At 43.6% G+C, this 23404-nt stretch overlaps 2 protein-coding genes across 3 annotated transcripts in view; one reads left to right on the top strand and one right to left on the bottom strand.

Annotated features, from left to right (window-relative positions):
• Positions 1 to 14736, top strand: part of igsf3 (immunoglobulin superfamily, member 3) — a 64811-nt gene extending 50075 nt beyond the window's left edge. The window contains exons 7-9 of the mRNA XM_067228646.1: positions 7633 to 8043; positions 11265 to 11726; positions 12510 to 14736. Coding sequence (XP_067084747.1) covers positions 7633 to 8043; positions 11265 to 11726; positions 12510 to 12760 — 1124 coding nt within the window. The 3' untranslated portion in view covers positions 12761 to 14736. The remainder of the gene's footprint in view (positions 1 to 7632; positions 8044 to 11264; positions 11727 to 12509) is intronic.
• Positions 14737 to 19733: 4997 nt separating this feature from the next.
• Positions 19734 to 22086, bottom strand: rpe (ribulose-5-phosphate-3-epimerase). Of its 2 annotated transcripts, XM_067255729.1 has the most exons (7): positions 21891 to 22078; positions 21175 to 21254; positions 20940 to 21079; positions 20678 to 20812; positions 20374 to 20460; positions 20151 to 20283; positions 19961 to 20020 (listed from the first exon to the last, which is right to left on the bottom strand). In XM_067255729.1, exons 1-6 carry the CDS (start codon positions 22010 to 22012, stop codon positions 20161 to 20163), a joined length of 687 nt encoding a protein of 228 aa, XP_067111830.1. In that variant the 5' UTR covers positions 22013 to 22078; the 3' UTR covers positions 19961 to 20020; positions 20151 to 20160. The 2 variants fall into 2 exon arrangements, with proteins under 2 accessions (XP_067111822.1, XP_067111830.1); XM_067255721.1 differs by having other exon boundaries at positions 19734 to 20283; positions 21891 to 22086.
• Positions 22087 to 23404: the final 1318 nt, after the last annotated feature.

A 23404-nucleotide genomic window follows, 5' to 3' on the forward strand; every position in this document is an offset into this window, starting at 1 on the left:
TTCCCCCTTATCTCTAGCCGTGTGAACTGTTCACTTAGTTCTTGCTCTAACTTTGAGAGGCTCTGGTAGACATCAGCATTAAGTGGAGCCCTGTTTCTGTTCTGATAGGTCTGCATCAGTAACTTTGATGCCTCCCCTTCACGTCTCCGATTGAAGAGTATAACCTGTGCAAGCAGACTCTCACAAAGAACCTTCCAGGCTGTTGGACTAGGTGCCTCAGCCAGTTGTTCTTTTGATTTGTCTTCCAAAGCCTTGAGGTGTTTTTGGAGTAGGACTACATCTTCTGTCAGCGGAATCATGTCATCTTTGTTCCATTTCTTCTCTTCTAGGTTAGTCCTGGCACGTTTGGAGACATACACACTCCAGTAAGTTTCGATCAACTTGATGAAGTTTGCTGCATCCTTTTCAGACGCAGAATCTTCCTGCTGCACACTTTCACCCACTATTATTTCAGCCACCCTCTTCAACGAATATCCCAGCTTGCAGGCCAGTGATGGAATATTGAAACTCCTCTTTTGTTTTAAATATCCACAAACGTTTAGGGCTGCTGATACAGCCAACTTGAATCTAGCTGGAACACAGACCTCCCTTAGAGTTTTGACACTTGGATCTATTCTTTTGACAGCAAGGATGAATCTACCCAACTCCCTCATTTTTTGAGCACAGTATCCAAGTTGACTTTCCTCGTGCGTGTCATACATGAGTTCTGCATATGTACAGATCAAGGGGTCCGACTTCAACTCCATAGAGACCAAATCAATTCGCATTTTGTCTGTAACCCTTCTGCTTTCTTCGGAAGCATGACTTCCGTTCGGAATGAGGCAGGTTGCTGAAGCTTGTACTCTCTCCCTTTTGGAAGACTTTGCTTCTGGTCTTAATTTACATTTTTTCTGGTGCTTCCAAAGGTCATTTTTAACAAATAAAGCTAAACAGTATTTGCATGGCAGGTACTTGCTTGGTGATACATCATGTGTGGGCTGCCTCCATGTTACAAGCTCTCCATCACATCGTTTTAGTACTTCTACATTGTGGTGATAGTCACCTTTGTTTCTGATTTTTTCAAGCAAAAGTAGACGTTGTTTGGAGCCCTTTGAGAAACAGATTGCGCGACTTACTTCTAGTTCCTTATTGTGTTTCCTTTCAAGGTGTCTTGCTATTTTGCTTTGAGGCTTAAAGCAGTAGATACAGTAATGTTTTTTGTCCCATTTTCTTCTTCCCCCCTCTTTACTGCACTTCTTAACATATAATAATGACTCACCATTATCCACAGTCACTCCCATGTCACAGAGTTCCATGGGAGTGACTGGAGCTGATTTTAGTGGGGCCTCAGACAGGCTTCCCTCTGGCTGCTTTGAGGTGGCGGCTGGCTGCTTTACGGCGCTGGCTGGCTGCTTTACGGCGCTGGCTGGCTTCTTTGAGGCGCAGGCTGGCTTCTTTGAGGCGCTGGCTGGCTTCTTTGAGGCGCTGGCTGGCTGCTTTGAGGCGCTGGCTGGCTGCTTTGAGGCGCTGGCTGGCTGCTTTGAGGCGCTGGCTGGCTGCTTTGAGGCGCTGGCAAGCTTTTTTAAAGGGGATGCACATGAGTCCTCCGAAGTGCTTTCCTCCGGCAAATATTCTGAGGCACTGCATTCCGTATTACTCTCTACATACTTAGGGTCCTTTAAAAAATAAAAACAAAAAATTATGTTATATATATATATACATACACACAGCACAATATCTGTTATTATATTGGTATATTAAATGACTGCATTACAGTTAACCTCTTGTCACTTGGCAGGTGCATGCTTTCCCCTATCTACTTTCTCTCAACTTGACTGAGTTAGATTTATGTAGCGATTGAGAGGGATATAATGGAGGTTTTGTGTGGATCTAAAATATCTAGCCTACAGAAAAACAATGGTTACCTTTTCTCGGGTTTTCCTTGACTCCATGACCTATTCAAAACGAAATGAAGAGTTTAACTAAATACGTAGCATCTGAAATAGCAAATGGATCAATTTTAAAACGAGTTTACGGTACACACTCTCTGGATAACGTTAAATGATCCAATGTAGCCTAATCACCGAGTGGCTATCAAAATGGCCTAACGTGCGTCATGTGCGGCCTTTACTAAAGCTCGAATCACGACGCATAAAGGATGCATTTTAGACAAATTATATAAATAAATGTAAATATCATCATTTATACACTCAGCATTTGTTGCTATACATTGAACCAAACCAAATACTACAATATTATTAGCGTGACTGCTAGCATTGGTTTTACGGAAAACTCCACGTGCGTCATCGCTGTTTGATCTTTTCTCCTAAATACTTTGCTAATATGCATCTTTGGAAAGTTAAATTTTTTCATCCATTGGAATAATCTTTGGTAAATGTGGATTTTAATCACACGCCATCGAATTTAATCATTTTTTTACAAGCAATCAACTTTTTATCAAGCATCAGCCTACTCTAACTTACCGGGATCGGAGCTTGAGTCTGAATGGCAGAAGCTCCGCTGTTATGACGATTTTATGGATTGTTCTACTGCATATTCACGAGGCCAATTGTAGTTGCTAATATTTGTATACAATAAATAAATTTAAAAAAAACGTGCTTACCTTTTTTAGTAATTTCTGTGTAGATTCTTGATCCGTAGTACGGTTCATGTACTTGTAATTTTGGAAACTTATTTCACATTTAGCGTGATGCAAACGAAGTTGATGCAGTCGCCAATGGAAAGTATCCATGTTGATCCAGAAACACGTTGACAAACACTGCTTATTTAAATATCTAGATGCATAAATGTACGTGGACATGTGTTCGTGCCCGAGTAGAACGGTTACCCATAACTAAATGTCTTAAAGATGAATACATGTTCTGATAAAATGTTATAAATATTTAATAGCACATCAGATTTGAGAACGTTATTTCGATTTGCTTGCCAATATCAGGTGATTGGTAGTGGATTAATGAGTGGTTCTCAACTGCCTTTTTGTGCTTATGTTGGTGTGCTTCTCAAATACCATTTGTAGTTACATATTATATGAAACTGACCATGTAAAATGTCCATTAGTCAAGAGAAATGTTAGCTAGAAAATAAAATACTGTACATACAGTAGATAAGGAATTTGGTGTAATACAATATCCTTAAACACCTGTCTTCATTCAAGGAATAAATCACAGGTATTATGTGGCTGAGGGAGCAATCAGACAAGCAGTTATGTAGTCAGACATTCAGGTAATCAAGAGTCCAGAGCAGTCAGGTGGTCATATCTGACCTGGGAGGTGAGGGGACAGCAAGCCTTGTATAGCTAGTACAATGACGGTCAGGCTTCCGCACTTGATAGAACAATAAGAGATCTGTCATGTCCTCGAGGTGTGAAGGTCCTCGAGGGTGGGCAGATTGCAGCCGATCACCTTCTCAGCAGTGCGGATGATACGCTGCAGTCTGCTCTTGTCCTTGGCAGTGGCAGCAGCGTACCAGACGGTGATGGAGGAGGTGAGGATGGACTCAATGATGGCTGTGTAGAAGTGCACCATCATTGTCTTTGGCAGGTTGAATTTCTTCAGCTTCCGCAGGAATGACAAGAGCAGACTGCAGCGTATCAACCGAGCTGCTGAAAAGGTGATCGGCTGCAATGTGCCTACCCTCGAGGACCTACACACCTGGTGATAAATCTTGCCTATAGGGCGCCAATAGTGCTAGGACCGGCACTGCCTGTGTGGTTCTATGCTGGCCTATGTGGTTCTGTCCTGGCCTGTGTGGCTGACTGTACAGGCCTGTGTGGTTTGGTTCTGGCCTGTGTGGCTGACTGTACTGCCCTGTGTGGTTCTGTTCTGGCCTGTGTGGTTCTGTACTGCCCTGCGTGGTTCTGTTCTGGCCTGTGTGGTTCTGTTCTGGCCTGTGTGGTTCTGTTCTGGCCTGTGTGGTTCTGTTCTGGCCTGTGTGGCTGACTGTACTGCCCTGCGTGGTTTTGTTCTGGCCTGTGTGGCTGACTGCTGGTGTGGACCTCCATCAAAACAACAATGGATCACTATCTGCTACTCCCAAACCGGGCACACAGGTTTGACCAGGAGAGCACAGGACCACAAGTAACTGACTATTACAATCTTAGTGTGTTGCATGGGCTGATTCACTTAACTATAAAGTAATTAAAACAAAATAATAATATATCTTAAAGTGACCAAAACGCGTTTTCCATCAACAATCCTTAAAACAGTTTTCCTGCCTAAATTGCCCTCTCTGATTTGAGTCCTCTGACTTACACACACCACTGACCACCTGTCATAAGCTTTGCCACTCAGAACCTAGTGGGGGAGGGGTGAGTGAGTTGTGCTGTGCTGGAAGCCAAATCAAATGTATGAAACTGCCACTTACCAACCTCTCCTAAGGCAACACAATATGCATCCTTAGGTCTCCCAACTTTAATGACTGTCACAAATGTGTATCTGATTATGTTAGGAGAATATTCAAAGTGGTTAATTAATCTATACCAAATACATTGCACGCAATTAAATCATTGCATAGACTATGCAATGCAAAGTGTGGCTGAATATCAGATTAAAAGTTTTGTCAGAAGTCTGGAAAATCTCACGAACAAGCTAAAAGTAGTATTATAAAAAAAAAAAATCCTAAATAGAATTTAAAAAAAATCTGAGTAATCTTAATAAATCTCTGTCAAGATTTCGGATCGCAGTCAGTGAGTGCAGAGCAGTGGGGGTGGGGGAGGGGTATCAGGATACGAGCGTCTGCTAATTGACTAAATGTATCGTTTTCAAACTGTCACTTCACAACCACTCTCCAAAAGCAACACAATATGCAGCCTTATGTCTCCCAGCTTTTATGACTTGCACACAAACACAACTGTTTATCTGTTTATGTTACGAGACTATTCAAAGTGGGCAATTAATTAATTAATCCATACCAAATAGATTTCATGCAATTACATAATTTCATAGACTATGCAATGCAAAGTTTGGCTGAATATCAGATAAAAAGTTTCATCATAAGTCTGGAAAATCTCATGAACAAGCTAAAAGTAGTATTATTTATTTAAAAAAATCCTATATAGAATTTATTTACATAATGTAAAAAAATCCGAGTAAACTTAATAAGTCTCTGTCAAGATTTCAGATCGCATTCAGTGAGTGCAGAGCAGTGGGGGTGGGGGAGGGGTATCTGGATAAGAGCGTCTGCTAATTGACTAAATGTATCGTTTTTAAACTGCCACTTCACAACCACTCTCCCAAGGCCACACATTATGCAGCCTTATGTCTCCCATATTTTATGACTGGCACACAAATGTTTATGTTAGGAGACTATTCAAAGTGTGCAATTAATTAATCTATACCAAATACAATGACATAATTGCATAGACTATGCAATGCAAAGTTTGGCTGAATATCAATTTCAAAACCTTTTCCTTAATATGTACGTATAGAATTCATCAACATATGTAAAACAATCAGAGTGAGCATGATATGTCTGTCAATAAGTCAGATCGCGAGTGCAGTGCATGGCAGAGGGGGTGGGGCGTCGTTTTCAAACTGCCACTCTCCCAACTGCGCTTCGTGCTTCGCGGAGAGATTGACAGACAGAAATGTGGGCAATAGTTGCAGCAATCTTATAATCCATCAAATGGTGTGGGAAAAGGCGAAACTTACAAAGAGGGGCAATGCAAATGTGCGCACACATTGAATTATTTGACCTGATGCACATCATAATGAAACTAAAGCCGAATCATTTTCGCAAATTTAGAAATCTTAATTGGCCCCAAAATGAGGATTATTATTGGTCCCAAAATGAGGACTTAAAAATGTTTTTCAAAAATGTAAAGCCAAAATCGCCATTGATTTTATAAACTTTATGTTTGGCCTAGATTGTAATAAACATTGAACTAGCAGCCCTTTTACTTTTTTCCCCAAGCTCAAATATAATATGTGAGACATTTAGTAACTGATATACAAGTTAATCCAGGTCTATGTATTGCATTTGGGTTCCCAAATGAAGCAAAAGCAGGTGGCCACATCCTTCCTCTCCCTTGGTCACGTGGTAAAAAAATTCTAGCCAATCAGAAAAATAGCCCTGATTCAGAAACCAATCAAAAAAGGTGTGCAACTCAATGGGAAAATCCGAATGCAACACCAAGCCTGGCCTACAGGGGTGCACTAGAGCATAGAGCCAAAACACAGTTTTTGACGGACTACCACATAGGTGAGGACTTTTGGTGAAATTTGCAGAGATGGATGCCTATGGTCATAGGGGGTCTGTGTAAGAGTTTGAAGCGATTTGGTTGTGAGGACCAGCCAAAATGTCCTCACAAAGAAAAATGTCCTCACTTTAAAGGTCTGTTGTCAGGTTGTGGTCCTCACAAGTATAGTATTACAAACACACACACACACACACACACACATGCATCCCTATCCCTACTCCATGCTCTGTCCCTCATGTCCCTAGTCTATGTTCTGTGTGACTGGCTTGTGTTTGCTAAAGTGTATGTATGTGCACTGGGGTTGGACCTTTCTTTTCTCCTCTGTGGATGTAAACCTGTATTATGACCCAGGCCCACAGAGGCGTAGTGCCTCAAGTCAGTCCCGTCCAACATGGTTGCACTCTGGGGGCTTCTATGGGTAGCTCTCCCTAAGATCCATAGCCAGTATACTGTAGCTCTGTTCAGGATTCTGGTCAGGGTGATTGTCTCTGGAGATGTTGTTGCACTGTCAGAAGCCCCAGTGCGGGTGAGCTTAAACGCCGCTAAGCTGTGAAAATGCTTCTCATAGCATTGCAAAACACAAGACCACACACACAATCACACACACACAAGAACCAATAGTTGTGGCATTCACCAGTCTGTGAGTTGTTAACATTATCTCGGCAGGTAGCTGTGCAGGCAGTCAATCCTATCACGGCTTAGTGTGTGTGTGTGTGTCTGTAGAAAATGTTTGTGCGGGCATTTATGTATCCCATGGCCCAGTACAGTAAGGAGCGTGAGCTGAACCCGTGACATTCATTGTCATCATGATGTGCTGTACCTTATCCATGTGTTCTGCTGTTCCTGTGTGCTAATCATTCCTCTATGTATGTGCTGTATGCCTGTCCTTCTGAACTTGGAGCATAACGCACATTAGGTCTAATCCTTCATGTGTGCGTGTGTGAGTTTGTGTATGCCTGTTTGTGTAGATGCTTCATCCCCAGGGAGCCAGCAGGAGATGTGTGTGTGCAGTCACACCTAGTAAACCTGCAACTAATCCCATGTTACACCTGGTCTCTCTGTGACCAATCCTGTCGCAGTGCCCTGAGCAGGCTAAAAAAACACAGCTCCTCCCTGACGTCTTTTTCCCCCCGTCGACACTACACTTTCTTTCTCTCTTGCTTACTTTTTCCGTCTCTGCTTCTTTCTTTCTGTCAATGTCGTCTGACATTTGTCCCTCTTTCTGGTTCTCGCCTACACACGCACCCACAAGCAGACACTCCCCCAAATTTCTCCAATCATATCACTCAACAGAAATGGTGTAGTGTAACTGTACCAGTCAACACTTACTTCTGGCAAAAAGAAGGACTGTTCTGTTAAAATTCATGTTTGTCTTTTTCTTCTCCTTGACCCCTCCCCTCTCTACCCTCCCTCCCTCCCTCTTTCTGTCCATCCAGTGAACAAGCTGCGGGTCCAGAAGTCCAACCAGTCTCTGGTCTACCTTGAAGACAGCAGAGTCCGCGTCAACTGCTCCGTCACCTCCCAGACCAGCTCCGACTCCCAGCATGCTGTGTTGTGGTACGTGCGGCGTGCGGCGGGGGCGGAGCAGGACGAGCTCCTCCTGAGGATCGAGCGTTCCGGTGCGTTCCAGTACGGGGCCTACGCCGACGAAGAGTGGCTTCGCCGGCGTGTGCAGGCCGAGCGCCTGTCTCCACACCTGTACGCACTGACAATGAACAGGGCAGAGGCCAGCGACTCCGGAACCTACTACTGCCTGGTGGAGGAGTGGTTGACCGACCCTGAAGGAGCTTGGTATCGGCTGGCTCGAGACTCTTCTGGCTACACTCATGTCCTCGTCCAACAGCCAGGTACTGGTGCAGGCTAATTCATTTCTGGTGTTGCAGATTGATGCGACGTGGTGCGTAATGGGTGTAACAATGCTAAGAATGTGTCACCCATCAGATTGATCCTGTTACCGGTCATGGTTATTTTTGAGACCGTTAACTGGTCGGGAAATACAGACAATGACATCGCGTACAATTAAATACACTGGTTTGAAATGTATGTGCTTTCTGAATTCTCTTATACTTAAATTTTTTATTATTTAATTTTGTTTTCCTTTTCTTTCGTTGATGTTTTGACTATAGCCAAAGGCCAGTACCTCCCCTCCTGTAGGAGCGTTAATGTTAGCATAAAGGGGGTCATCATATCGATCATTGAAACTCTCCAACCTTTCAGACACAACTATCAGTCCTATATATAACTATAACCGTTATTACAAGACTGTTTCTTCTGTTCATGTTTTTTATGATGAAGAGTTGCGGCACCAACAAAAGAAACAATTATTTTTATACACCTTTTAATGTCTGTACACAAAATTTCGGCCACCTACTTTAATATTTAAATATACAAACACGCTCTCAAACCATAGGCCTAGGTGTAGTGTCAAGTTGATTATTGACAGGCAAGCTCTCGACCCTCATCAGGAATCTTACATTAATGTAAAAAAAAACGTACTACCTTTACACACCTAGTTCAAACAGTTCAGGTTTTAAAAATCCAATAGTAATATGAAGGTGTTATTTTTCTAATTTTGACAGTTAATGTAGGGGGTCTTTTGTCTGTTATTCACACTCTCCAACGAGAGTACAAAATGTCAACTGTGGGTTGCCTGTCATTTTACAGTGTGGGGGTAGGGCGATTGCAGTGTAGCCAGCTGTGACTCCTCTTACATTTACATGTAAATAGGTTCACTGTCTTGATAATAGCCCATTTGGGATTAGATAGCAATTGGCCAGTTGGTAAAATGGGACTAGCCACCAACATTTTGGCAAAAATAGACGGCATCTGAAATGAAATGTAAAAGGTTGCCTGTATTTGATATAAAGTTATCCAAAATCTCAATTTAGGGCTTTTGATTTATTTTAATTTTTTTATTATTTGTTATTATATTTGTTTAAAAAGGAATAGGCCTAAACACTCTCACTGTGCTTCCAACCTGTGAGGGCAGTAAAGGTAGTTTGAGCCATGGCTGTAAATTACTTGTGTACAGCAGTGAGTTTGTTTCAAAATATCTCCATGGTATGCCATCTAACCCTAGGCGATAAGTGTAAACATGATTACATCTTTATTCCAGTTAATAAAGCTAAGAAATCAGTTAAAAAATGACCAAATAAATTGACTAGTTAACAGGCAATAGAAAATGTTGGCTAGAAGTGAATTGGCTCCCACAGTGACCACACTCCTCATCCCTACTTTGCCTTTCTTTCTCCCCCACTGACTTGGAGGCTGTCTTGCACCGATGACCTCATCATGTCTGGCTGTCCCAGGCAGGGCTCAGGTGGCAGAGCAGGGCACAGGGGTGGATTGAGCTCTGGTTCCAGCTGGAGCACACACACACACACACACACACACACACACACTGACAGGCATGGTCTGGCAGAGCTCTGGAGCCTCATCCATATGTTCCCCCACAAACCCCCTAGTGTCCCTGACCCACACTTTATCACCCATATCATCAGACCTCAGCCTCAAAGCAAGACCAACTGCCCTCCATGCAAGACACTCTCTCTTGCCCCCTTGATGTCTCCAGACCCCATACGGTATTAAACACACACACAGTCTAGTTGTGCCAACACCAACTGATTCACACCTCAAGTGCACCTTCAGCCCCTTTCTAGCTGAAAGTGATGGCATCCAGATACAGTGGGTCCCTCCATTGACCCTCTCCTTCCTTGAGATCTGAGCATGTTTAGAATGCAGGATGATATCCCTAGGTGTCTGTGGAATTTGCCCGAATTGAACATGAAAGTCAAACGGAAGGGCTTTAGCAGGGCAAGGTTACACTCATCTTTTATTTAAGGAACAAAGTTAACACAGTTCTGTTGCACAGAAAAGTCCCATGGAAGTACATGCTTATCTTTGTGTGTGTGTGTTTTACTTTGAGCTCCTTCTCTTGTTTTCCTAGAGTGTGACACCTGGGCGAGATGGTAGAATGTGTTTGCGTGTGTATGTGTGTTTGGATGATTGTGTGTTCAGGAGAGGGTAAGGTGTGCCTGCAGGTACCAAAGCTCACCTGTGGATTAGGTTATTATCAAATAGGCCACAACCACATGAGCAACCATAGCTCTGCCTCCATATCTATTTATAACCATATAAATATAGAGTTATGTGAATATATAAGATAAACAGCAGACTGGGGTTGATTTCCCTCAGGGGCGTCATCGGGGGGCGTTGTGTGTGTGTTTTGGGGGGGGGGTTCTCATTAAGGTGCACTCAGCTAGGAAGGCATAATATATTAAAGGGATCTCTCTGCCTATCTGTAAGACTGAAAGGGAAGTGGAAAGGCTATTGCTGGCAGCTGACACCTTATGTTCCCCTGCTCTCCTCTTATTTTCTTCTCTCTGTTATCCTCTTCTCTGATACTGCTGCACTGCATTTCAGTCACTGAGATATTGTTATCGCACGGTTCAATTATTTTTGGTTCACTATGCCTTAATTAGCTAGCTACTGTAAATAAGATGTTATTGATGCACTGTAGTTCATTGTTGTACTAGTATTTTCTTTTACTTAACTATGCACTTCTGATCCTTGGTCTTTTTTTGCACGTTGCTTCAGATAAGTGTCTGCTTAAGACTAAAATGTAAACAGGAACTCTCATTTGGCTCTGATGAAGTCTCTCTACTTAACTGGATTGTAACCAGATGCTACCCGTCAGACAGACAGCCTAGTTCTGGGCAGCTCTTTCTCTGTGTGACAAACGGAGAGGCCAACAACCGCTGGTGGCATCAACTAGCCTGTTAGCCTAGTTATCTAGGATACAGTTTTAGCCTTGGGTGTTTTGGACTTTGTTGTGCCTCTCTGTTAGCAGAGGCCAGGGAAGGAGGAGAGTAAATTCATTGGAAACAGTGTTACATTATGTTTGGATTGTGTGTGTTTGGTCATATTTTGAAGTACAAAAGATATTAAAGAGCTGCAGTTTCTTAGGAGGAATCAAATGAGAACAATGATTCTGCTGTTAGCACCCAGTTATGGATTTTCATCTAATGTCTTATCCCCTTGCCCCTTCTCTCTCTCCCTCTGTCTATAGAGGTGCGCCTGCAGATAGAGGAGGCGGAGTCTAATGTGACAGTACACGAGGGTGGTCCTTTCCGTCTGGGCTGTAGCATTCTGTCCCAGTCCTCCCGGGATTCCCGCTTCTCTGTGTCCTGGTATGTCCAGCGTTCCTCCGTAGGCCCCGAGGACGAGGAGGAGGAGGAGGGTGAGGAGGATGGGGAAGAGGAGGAGAAGGAGTGCGTGTTCTCCATCGGCCATGACGCTGTGTTTGGGAATGGGAACTGCAGCCCGGCGGAGGAGGAGGGGCCAAACTCCCGTCTTCAGTTTGAGAGGACGAGCTCGGACCTGTACAGTCTGGTCATCCAGGTGGCGCAGCCTAGTGATGCGGGACGGTATTACTGCCATGTGGAGGAGTGGCTTCTGAATCCCCGCAATGCCTGGTATCGCCTGGCGACCAATAATTCCGGGGTGACCCTCATCAACGTGCAGCAGCAGGGTAATTTCTGAATGTGCTCCCCTCCTTTCTTCGTTCTCTTTCCGTCCTCCATTTCTGTTCCCCCTCTGCTCCCTCTCTTCTCCTGCCATTATCTCCATCTCTCTTCTCCCGCCATTATCTCTCTATACTCCCTTTCACCATCGCTGCTCATTTGGTCCTTGACCCACCCTGACATTAAGTACACCCTAATTTCACCGTCACAGATATGCCCCTTGGCTCAGCTAACTTGATAGTTATTTCTACAAGTACATTGCTTATTCACTGCCTGTTTCCTTCATATTCTCATAAGTAAGATAATCAGATTTATTGTCAACGCACACTCTGACATATACCACACAGTCATTATTTATTGTGAAATATGTGCATGCATACATACTGTGCAACATCTGCATTTATACACATGCTACCATGGGTATTAAAGCATATACTACAAACAGAATGGCAAATGGCCCATGTCTCTGTGATGCTGGAGGCTTTGATTAAGAGCTCTCAGGTTTTTTATTTCGTTTCGAGCCCCATTAAGAGATATAGGGTAACTGCCATAAAAAAAACATCTCTACATATCCCTATTCCAGGATATTCTCCATTCCCTCCTGGTGCCATCACTTTTATATAACCACTCAGACGTTCATGGATAAGAGAAAAACATGTCCCCCCCCCATGTCATCCTTTTTTACCTGTTATACTCCTACTCTTACTTGGGTGTGTTGAGGTGCAAACAAATATTCTTGAGCGTCTGTGTAACCATCAGAATAACTTTCTCTCTCTCACTCTCCTCCCCAGTCTCGACCCTGCAGTCGGTGGTGTGCTCCAATGACTCTCTCTTCTATTTCGTCTTTTTCTACCCGTTCCCTATCTTTGGGATCCTGCTCATCGCCGTGCTCCTGGTTCGCTACAAAAGCCGCAACAACAGCAAGAGCCAGGAGGGCAAGAATGGCGCCCCCTTGCTGTGGATCAAGGAACCGCACCTCAGCTATTCCCCAACCTGTCTGGACCCACCTGCTCTCAGCCTGCACCCTGGCTCTGTGGAATAAAACAAATGCGACCACAAATGTGCACACATACTGCGGACCAGATCAATTCCAAACCATGAAGGGGCTTTTAGCTCTCCTCTGGACCTCATCTGGCCTATAACCATTGTGTTCAATTAGTCAATCAACCAAATCAATGAAAACATGTTAACCCCGCTCTATTCACCGTGGCTGTGATTGGATATACTGTATTTACAGCAAACGTGCTGTGTGTGTGCCTGTGTGTGTGCCTGTGTGTGTGCCTGTGTGAGTGTGTGTGTGTAAAGGGGAAACGGATGTGTGCGCTATTTCGTTTGTAAGAGAGACGTCTAGAGAGTGTGCAAATATGAACGCTTGTTTATAACCTCGTCCTTTTAGTCTTCTTTTCCCCCTCAAAATGATCTCCTAGTTCCTAGCCTGTTGTGTTTCCTCTCTCCTAACAGTTGTCGGTTCTTCACTACATGTGTATATCAACGACAGCTTGTGTGGACAATTCTAGGAACTCTGGTACTGTATCAAAACGTCTAAGGATGAAGTTTTACTCTGGATCTGAATTCTGATCAGCCACTTCTCGCCCCCTGACTTTGTTACCTTGAGGACAGCTCTGCTACCATTGACTCTGGATCCATTGTCTCCTGCACAAAGACTTGCTGTAGGCTGAGATGAGGTGCGTGTGTGTGTGTTAGAGAGGGACGGTAGAGAAATGGGAGAAAGAGACAGTATTTGTTGAGCTCACTTGTTTGCCCTAGCAGACATGAAGAGAGACGTGGCAAGAGACTTGTACACATACATGCACAAATCTTAAATGTGGCTGCTTCCCTATTCTCCTCCTCTCCAGAAAGGGAGAGGGAAGGAGGGATGGAAGGACTGAACTGCTTTATCCCACTGTGGAAAAACCTGAGGGAAGATCTTCTTACTCCTTTCTGTCCTCTGCTACCAATGGCTGAGGTCTATAGCATGGGCGGCAAAGCCGATTGGCTCAGAAGCAAGCTGTAAAAATGGCTGCCGACCTCCTGTTGAGGGATTATGGGACAGAAAGGGCGATATGTACGCTTCTGTTAAATCTGTTGATTTGTTCTGCATAAATGTATTGACACAGTGGGAATTATGTGCTGAAAAGAAAATTGATTCTCACACATTTTATACGTTTCACAAATATTACATCCTTCTACTGTCTGAAAAATATATGAATTGATCCTACAGAATTCTACTGAGTCGCTAGAGATCACTGCTATAAATGAATGCACTGGAGCGGTGGTACAGACACACACTCTGCTGAATCTTTTTGGACTTTGCTTATGAGAAGAAAGAATAACTTAACAGTAATGTTATAGACAGTACAGAAAAATGTTCGTTTTAGGTGTTTTCTTATTTATTTATGTGATACTATTGCTTTTTTAATTTAATTTTTTTTACAATTCGTATTTGCTCTGAAATTCCTTAAGGACTGCAATGCTGATGTTGCCAGGCAACCGAGTCAAACAAATCATTCGCCTGTGCTTTGTGTCAATGGCAACCCAACAACTGGTGGCGACGTAGTAGATGAGGAGTAGAAATGCTAGATGTGTCCTCAGAGCTGTTCCACAAAAGGTTTCATTCATTCAGGACTCAGTGGAACACTTTAGAAGTGCTTATAGACATGTGCAAAGATGCCTAGCCGCTTTACATACAGTGTAATGTACAGTTACACACAGCCACACACTAACATGGAGCCTCTGCTAGTTTAGTTTATTTATTGAAGAGTGCTGTGTGTGTATCACTAGTTAGGATGTCTGAGCTGTGTGGAAGCCTAGGAAGGACTGAGACTGCCCTCTCTGTCCAGCAGTTTTGAACTGGGAATTGGAGAAGTGTAACATTCCCGTGTCGGACGTCGAAACTAACCCTGTCACTGCCAGACTGACAAAAACCTTGTCCTTCTCTTCTCAACAATCGTGTCAAAGTGTATATTTGCATGACAGTGTTGCAGGAGGTGTTCTATGTTTTATAAACTTTTGAACTCATCGTTGTGTTTTTTTTTGCCAGCGCAAAGCTACACCCCCACTTCCTGTGCCAAACCATATGAGGCACCAGGAAGAGAATGATCTCTTGTCAATCATACTTTACCTTTTATTTTCCAGTACAGCCTTGATCGCTGGTAGGCAGTATCGTCTCCAAATGTGTTTGCTACAGCTATTGGTTAAGTTGGATCTATAGCAGACAATGATGATAAATGAGTTCATACTTAAACTTAATCCATACATCAGAGGCTATATTGGTGTATCTGAACTCGCACAAGATAAACTGTCTAAATGGCAGAGTGCATCCAGTACAAGGAAATGGAGGGACTGCCACTGATGTGTGACGTTCCACCATTATTGGCATGATTGGCATCCATCATTGGCAGAGCTGTACAGTTGACATCTGAACCCTGCTCCAGTACATTGTGTTTCCGTATGGAAGCCATCCCCTAACCGCCTCTCGACGTGTCCTCAGCGTTCTCCAAACGTTCCACAGACGTTCCGATAGTATTGTGTCTGCGTTCTGAGGCGTTGCGTTGCATGCAGTGTTTAGTGCTGCCTCTAGGTTTAGCTGTAATGTAATAATACCAACGTGGTGGTGATGATGATGAAGAAGATTATGTTTGCAGTTCGGCAAGTGCTGCTTTTTCCAGTGATGTCTTTTTTATGTTCTTTTTTATCTACAAAGTGCACTGATAGTGAAAAGGAAGGCCATAGCTTTTTAATAATGCTTACTGTGTTTTGTTGTATAATTACAAGTTTTATTTTTTATTTTAGACATATATTCTATAATAGTAACCTTTCAGACACATTGCTATTCTGTCAAGTTAATTGCAATAAAACATGTTCAGTGCAAACCAAACTTATGTACGTTCTCTCTAACTTTCCTTTTTTTGGAAACCCTAGTTCGATCCCGGTTAGCCTGCGAGCTTGGTGGGTGGACTAGCACTCCCCTCATAAGCCACCCAGACACAAGTACTTTTGTTTCCTGTCTCCCTCTCTTTCACACTTACAAAATCCCATAGTAGGTACATACTCACTCTATGACAGTGGCCTTGTGGCACTCTGTCTAGCCTGCTTTGTCCCTCTCTCTGTCTCAATCACATATACACACAGTAGCAACAGTAGGACTTATCAACCTCCTATCACCCTCCTAAGAACGCCACCAAAATGTTCAATAGAAGTAATCCTATTCCTCTTTGTCACATTGACGTAGTCTGTTAAGAGATCCCACCCAGGGCTCTGGAGCTGCAGATGCAGGTGTGGATATGTCAGGGATGACAGCATAACCCATACTGATGGGCCTGCTGATAATTCTGTCACTGATGCTGACAATTCTGATGATTCTGTTGATGTTGTCAGTCTTCACAACATGGCTGACTGAGACTAAAAGGTGTGAGGGGAGCCTCTGTCTCATTTAATCTCCCTCAATCAATTTTTCGGATATCTCTGAATAGTCTCTCTGGTACACTGAATTCTCACCCTTCTCATAACCACAGCCCTCAACTATTGCTGTCAATCCTTCTTGAGTTCTCACCGTACTGTACTCTTATTTCCTTCTCATGTGCAGAAGGAAAGTAGAGAGCTGTTTGGATTAGCGGTAAATAAGAGCCAAAGTGAAGCTGGATGCCTGAGGACACTCCGATGCACAAACACACGTATACAGGCAGACAGCTCCGAACCACCAGGGCCAGCAGGCAGGCCAGTTAGATAAAGACATTACCAGTCCTTGGAGAAACATCTTTGTTTCCTGCAGATGGACAAATTCACTTCAGTATTCAACACACATAGTTTACCATCAAGGGGAGAGGCCTGGCGTGGTCACAGAAGCACATGGTGTACAAACACCCACACACTCCAAAACGCCCACGCTCCTTCATTCATAATGGCCCACTCAGACACATGCAGGCCCTGTCCTAGCTCATCCATAATAGATAACAGATAAGATACCATGTGTGTACTTCCGCTGGCTCTCTGCCAAAGATAAGAATGAGGTAAAGGGGTCAGCATACCCTCAACAACAAGCAGTATCCAGGAAGTGGAATGGGCCTGGGAGGTCAGGGTCAATGTAACCGCGAACATTCATTTAAGTGTTCCGAGCAGTGCTCTTCACCATCAGAAGACCTCTGCAGACGTAATACTGAGCTTTCCATTCAGCTCTCTTCAATCAGCCTATTATATTTTAGTTTCTCTTTCCTGTTATTTTTCTTTGGATCTATTCTGGTATTTCAGCTCAAATAAAAAGATGTACCCCGAGCTTTGCTCTGAGCATTACAATCAAGAAAATCTCTCAAACAAATCTCTCCAGATCCCCACAGCATAGATTCTGAGTACGTAGTATTTAGTAGTGTAGTAGTATTCAGCCTGAGGGCAGTGCAAAGAGATATTTTGTAATATTATTCAAAGCAATTAAAGTTGTTTTTTAGATTTTTAGACTACGCACCCTCAATCAGACTAGGAGTTTGTTATGCATAAGTAACGCCTGCTTTGGCAAGGAGCTAATCAGTACCACGCTTCCTGCTCTCTTGAGGGATTCTGGGTAATTATGAATGAGCTCAGAGTGAAAGATGTGCTTTTTGTACTGAAGATGAGAACAAGGAAAGAATGGAGATGGGAAGTGTTGGGGGAGAGAGGAGCAGACAGGTAATGTAATTTTGCTACCGTTGAGGAGTGGAGGGGCAAAGTTGGAGAGGAGATGAGGAAAATTGGGGAGAATGGGGGGAAAGCAGTAATGTGATTGTATACACTGAGGAGAGCAGAAGAGAAGAGGTGAGTGAAGGAGAAGAGATCAGAGGAAAGAAGAGGGGTTTCGGGGTGAGACATTAAGAAGTTAAAAAAACAAGTCAGGAAAAGAGTAACCATAGGGCACCTTAATAAAAGTAAGGGATTCGGCACTCTATATGTGCTCTCCATGTGCTCTGGATATGAACAGCCTCGATATATCAGGATTGCCTTCCGAATGGATGACGTTCTAAAAGCAACTCTGTATACATGTCTCTCGTCACTCCCTACTGGTGGTGCAAATTCAAATGCATTCCATCATGCAGTACACATGCACACACACAGGTGTGCTCATGCTGAAGCTCGTAGACAGTGTGTTCCTGTGAGAGGCCCCCAGGGGCCCTGCTTCCTCAGCAGCTGCTGACTCAATATAAGCCGGCTCAGGAGGGGCTGGGCTGAGTAGCTGTGTGGGTGTGCGCTCTCTGGCTGGGTGTCCTACTCCTGCTGCTGCGTTTCCTTCGCTTCCATACCATGTAACGACACACAAACCCTTCACACTACATTAAAAACTCATCCTTTCCTGACTCATGATTAGTGGTATGTGCACGTCGGGGGTTTGGTCTGTTATTATGTGAGCGTGTGTGCATGTGTTATTTGCCTGTCTGCAGTTAACGTTCTTGTACCGTAAGAGCCTGCAGACATGAAGTAGAAACATGTTGACACCACACACACATACAGTATATGCAGAGGTGTGTGCCTGTGTGAAATTGTCTGTCCTGTTTTTACTGCATGTCTACATTTATCTGCCATGGCACCAGTGTAATACATTCAGCATTCCTTTGGGTAACAACTTTATGAGTCGTGCCCATTAGAGGGTCTGTGAGAGAGGGCCTGCGTGTTAGTCTATTGGAGTCAGGGCTTGCATCACCTCCATTACTGCTGCCGTCAGGAGTATTCCTATGTGAGAACTACTCACTAGTTTCACCTTCTTAATGGCTGTTCCCCATTAATACACAGGTTCCACAAGGCCAGGGCAGACCAATCTGTGGTGTGAAAAATTCTCTGTCTCACACACCTTTTGTATGTGATCCATAAAACCTACAGAGCTATTAGTGCATGGAAGATCAGATAAGTAATCATCTCATTTGACAAATGATCCCCAATGGTGCAATGTGATACCGAAAGGGAAAATCCAAATTTCTGATATTCATATTTTAGCGGGACATGAACACCCTTTCAGATGTGAGATGCTTTATTGAAAAGGAAGTGCTCGCAGCTATAACTATGGAATGTGTTCTTGTCGGGAGGTTTGTTCTCAAAGGGGGTGATATGAAAGAGTCCTTCATTCCTCCCATTTATGCTCTCCCTCTTTTCTTTATCCGCTCCCTCCCTTCGTCAGAGATCTGTTCCTGCATGTAGTTCTCTTATTGGCTTTGATCTGACACATTTTGAGAAATTTGTCTGAATTACCTGGAACCTTGTTTTTTGTTTTGAGGAAAAGATAATATACAGAACACAATTTCCCAATTAAAACTGCATAATAAATTACTGAAATTAAAGGTAAAGTTCTTGAAGTTCATTTTGGAGAAGGCATTTATTAACATACAAGCATTTCACATATAGTTATCATTCAACATATTGGTTACTATTCTGAATGTATTTGTCCATGCCTGCCACCTTGTGTCTGGTCAAGAACATCCTACTGGTGAGGAAACTGACTTAAAGGGGAAGACAATTTCACGTAGAAAGGCTAACTGACTACCTTTCAGAACTCGTGAAAACTCACATGGCTTATCTAAGAGATGGTACAGATCACTGACCATGCTAAATCTTAAGACTTTGTGATCTCCCCAGACAGTAAAGCCTTCCCAGCTCTCCCAGCTGGATCCCCACTCAGCAAACGAGCTGCACAGCTGCGACCCATTCGCTACTTAGCAGCCCGCTCCACAAAAACTGAGCCGACAGGGCTCACAGGTACCAACCTGTAACCTCCAACGCAAGTACTGTAGTCTGATTACTTGAAGTGCGGGGTTCTGTGACTCACAGGTTGGGAGGGGCCAACCCATATAGAGTGAGGTTCCCTGTGGAGAGGCACTGCGAGATGGGAGTACTTTTCAGAGTTTCGGTATCCTTTGTTAATTAAAACGCACGGCAGTGCAACCGTCCCAGACCTCCTGAATTGTATACATCTCAATGCTCTGACACTGGTTTTCACAACTTTCTGTAAGATGACCATCAGTCTACTCCACCCCCACCCCTCAAGTAACACACTAAACAGGTAAATTTGAACACATTTAATTGAACATATTAAATGTTATAATCATTTAGCAATTTTTCTAACTCACCAAAAATACAATTAAAAAAAAATTACCGGAATGTTTACAATTCAAGTGTGAAATCATATATAACCAAGACTCCTCTTGTATCAGTTGTCGCATAATTGTTTGCAGGCGTACGCTGCTGGTGGTGGATAACCATGGAGTTAACTGGAGGGGTGTTGGTGAGGGTGTGGTAGATCTGATGATGATTTGAAGAGGGTCTAACTTCTGTGACTTCAGCACCCAATCTGCAATCCGCAATCCCCAACCCCCGTCATATACTGTGCACACAATCACCCCTTGACCCTCCCGACAAGTTTGTCTGCTGCTTTGATAGAACAGGCTGCAGTGGGCCATTTGCCACAGGGTCATTCTTACGGTAGATGAGTCAACGATCCAGCGAGCGTTTCTGGATTGCCTCAACAACCACAGTACGCAGCAGAGCGATGACAGAGCGAGGATCGGGGCTGCTCACCACTGCACTGCCTGACACAATCATGTTAGCCCCCGCCTGGAGAACACACACACAAACAATTGTTACATTGGGGATCATGCCCCGATGGTGGTGGTGATGAGGATTTTGTGTGTGTGTGTGTCTTACCTCGGCACACTTGTGGATGGTGTCAGGGCCCACTCCTCCATCCACCTCAATGTCCAACGAAGGGAATTGATTCCTCAGCCATGCCACCTGGGAACACACACATGGTACTGAATAAGAATTAGATCTCATGAGTTCTCAGTGTCCTTTATTAGGTAGACATCTCTTCACAAATGTCCTCCCACCACCACCTGAAACTAAATGCTGTACTTTCTACACTATTCGATGCTTTGGATGGAAGCATCTGCTAAATGGACTAAATCAAATAAATGAGATAGTGTCTCACCCACTCTCACACACTTGTTACCTTGGGCATCATGTCCTCCATAAACTTCTGTCCCCCAAAGCCAGGTTCCACAGTCATGACCAGGGCCATGTCTATCTGTCCTGCCCAGGGAGCCAACTCCTCTACTGTAGTACCAGGTTTGATGGCCACGCCCACCTAAACACACATTTTAAGGATGTTTTAAGAGGTTCAGTACACACATCTTACAGCCATGGTTCGATGTTAACACCAACCCAACATCTACCTTTTGCATTTCTCTCTCTCCCTTTCCCCCCCTACTCACCTTCATCCCACTCTCCCGGATGTCTTTAATGAGGTTGCCAGCATTGGTGGTGGCCTCCAGATGGAAGGTGTACTGGTTGGCCCCTGCTGCTGCCATGGCCTTGACCCACTGCTCCGGCCTGGACACCATCATATGCATGTCTACATACATACACACGTACACACACGTTTAGATCAGCATTAAATTGCTGTGTGGCTGTGTGTGTGTGTCGGGGGTGCAATTTGTGCTGCCTCACCAAAAAAAGGGTCCAGTCCCACAGACTTCCTCAGGCACTCCACCATGGGATGGCCAAACGTGATGTTTGGGACGAAATGCCTGTAGGGAGTACAGTTTAACCCTTGTGTTATCTTCGTGTCATTCTGACCCATCAGTCATTGTGACCCACCGTCGTATTGCGACAACTTTACCGCATACAAAAACAAAGTGAAGCATTTTCTTTTAACAGTTGGGCTGTCTCAGACCCCCCAAATTGGAAAGGTGAAAAGAAAATTACTTTCATATGTTTTTGTTTGGGTAAAATTGGGTAAACACAACGATGGTTCGTTATGAACCTTTGGGTTATATGACCCGAAGGCAGCACAAGGGTTAAGAAATGTATCTGGGCCTTTCTTAACATGGGTACCAATAACCAATTAAGTTATTTAAAATATACACGCACAATGTCGATTTGCTTCCGTCTACTACATACCACAACTTGATAGCCAACGCACTAGCTGTGTGCACAGAGGAAGTTTAAGTAAACAATGTTGCAATGTTGAGCAACCTTAAGTTGCTGTGGACTTTACACACAAAACAAACCAGGGTTGCTTAATTAATGCAAGCATAAGCCAAGCAAGCTAGTTTCCCCTCTTGTTGAGTTCTTGACATCTTGGCATCAAAGGGTTAGTCAGCTCGCTAACAAGGTAGCTACTAGCTACTACAAGCTTGCCAATGCGTGTTAGAGCAGCTCACCCGTCCATAACGTCGAGATGGAGGTAATCTGCCCCGCACTCCATCATCCGCTCACACTCACTACCCAAGCAGGCGAGATCACTGCTTAGAATGGATGGGCCGATCATGGCACTGTAAGCCATGGTGGATATTGTACTGAAGTGCTCTGATGTCTTCTACAAGTAGGCTAGAAGCCTAATGTTATCTTCCCTGCGGTAGACTTCCGCTGTTAAACGGACTTTCAAAATAAAAGTTTGAACAAACTACTTGATTTCACTACTTGACTGTCCACACAAAACGTACGGAATCCCGTTTTCACCACACAAGAAATTAAAGGTTTTTCTTAATTGCGATTCATAATTCCAAATTCAAGCAGTGTTCAACATTCAATATCAAATTCCTCAAATACGGTCCACTATTGCAAACATTTGTAATTTTCCGAGCGAAGAAATCAATAAATCTAAACCGGCCAAGATCAATTAGGCCAATAGTCTCAGTAGGCCTTCAGGAAAGAGAATTGACTTTTACTTGGTCTTCTGGTAAGTCTTTCGTTCATTCTACATGTGACAGTTGCATGGGCTCAGTAGAGGAAAGAATAAGAAGAATATGAATAATTGACTTTTAACAGTACTAGTACTAACAAATGTACTATTTGTTTTTTGTTGCTAGGAGTTACAAACAAGAGCTTATGGTGTGTGTGTGTTTGTGTGTAGACAGACCCTTTTACACAGCCTGTTAAAGCCAGGAATGTGGCACCTTTATGCCGCTTCGCAGTTCCGTATAAAAGGTAAGGACATGGAATATGGGGTCATTGTTGTGCCAGCAATAAGCCAGCAGAGGGGGCGATCACAGAGCTTAATCGATAACAGAGAAGCTCAGAGAAGCCCAGGTATACATTTGAAGTTGCCGAATAATTTTGAACTCCCCATTGAGCAAAAAAATACTGCTTGGAAGGGTTACTGATTTTACATGGAGACCCACGTAAATAATGTGGGCTCCAGTGTTTTGATCCCAGAGATAATAGAGTATTGTTTATGTAGTCCCTGACAGAGTGATAGGATATACATGGCTAATATACAGTATATCTCCTTCAGTTCTCAACCTTTGATCTCTATTTTCCTATTCTATCTTTCACTCTTTCCTTCTCTCTTACTCTGTCAACCTTCCAGTACATACTGTAGTTACAAGTTAATGTCTCACTCTCTTTTTGTTCTCTCTCCAATCACCGTTCTCCTCCTCTTCGTTTCTCTCTCCATCTTTATTCTCTCTGCTCCCCCTCAACCCCCACATCTCTCTCTCTGCTGGCACCCTGCTGTGAGTTGTCATTTTTAATGACTGACCATAACACGTCAGACCAAACACAATCTAATTCACTGGCCTGTCAAAACACCAACCAGTTAGCAGGGAAACAGATTCATCACCTGCTTTTTACTGGCTCATTATCTGAGATGCTTTATCTAGTATCTAATAAACAGATATATACTGCTGTAGGCTGCAATACATCCTGTACCCACCTCTCATATGCTAAAACCTTG

This window comes from Osmerus mordax, chromosome 2 (assembly GCF_038355195.1).
Source record: "Osmerus mordax isolate fOsmMor3 chromosome 2, fOsmMor3.pri, whole genome shotgun sequence".
In the NCBI taxonomy this organism is placed as follows: domain Eukaryota; kingdom Metazoa; phylum Chordata; class Actinopteri; order Osmeriformes; family Osmeridae; genus Osmerus; species Osmerus mordax.

Excerpts from the sequence above, each read along its gene's own strand:
- rpe (XM_067255721.1), bottom strand. The coding sequence starts at position 22,012 with ATGGCTTACAGTGCCATGATCGGCCCATCCATTCTAAGCAGTGATCTC. Across the intron at positions 21,080-21,174 it reads GGGACTGGACCCTTTTTTTG|ACATGCATATGATGGTGTCC; the intron begins GTGAGGCAGCAC and ends GTATGTATGTAG. Across the intron at positions 20,461-20,677 it reads TGGAGGACATGATGCCCAAG|GTGGCATGGCTGAGGAATCA; the intron begins GTAACAAGTGTG and ends GTGTGTTCCCAG.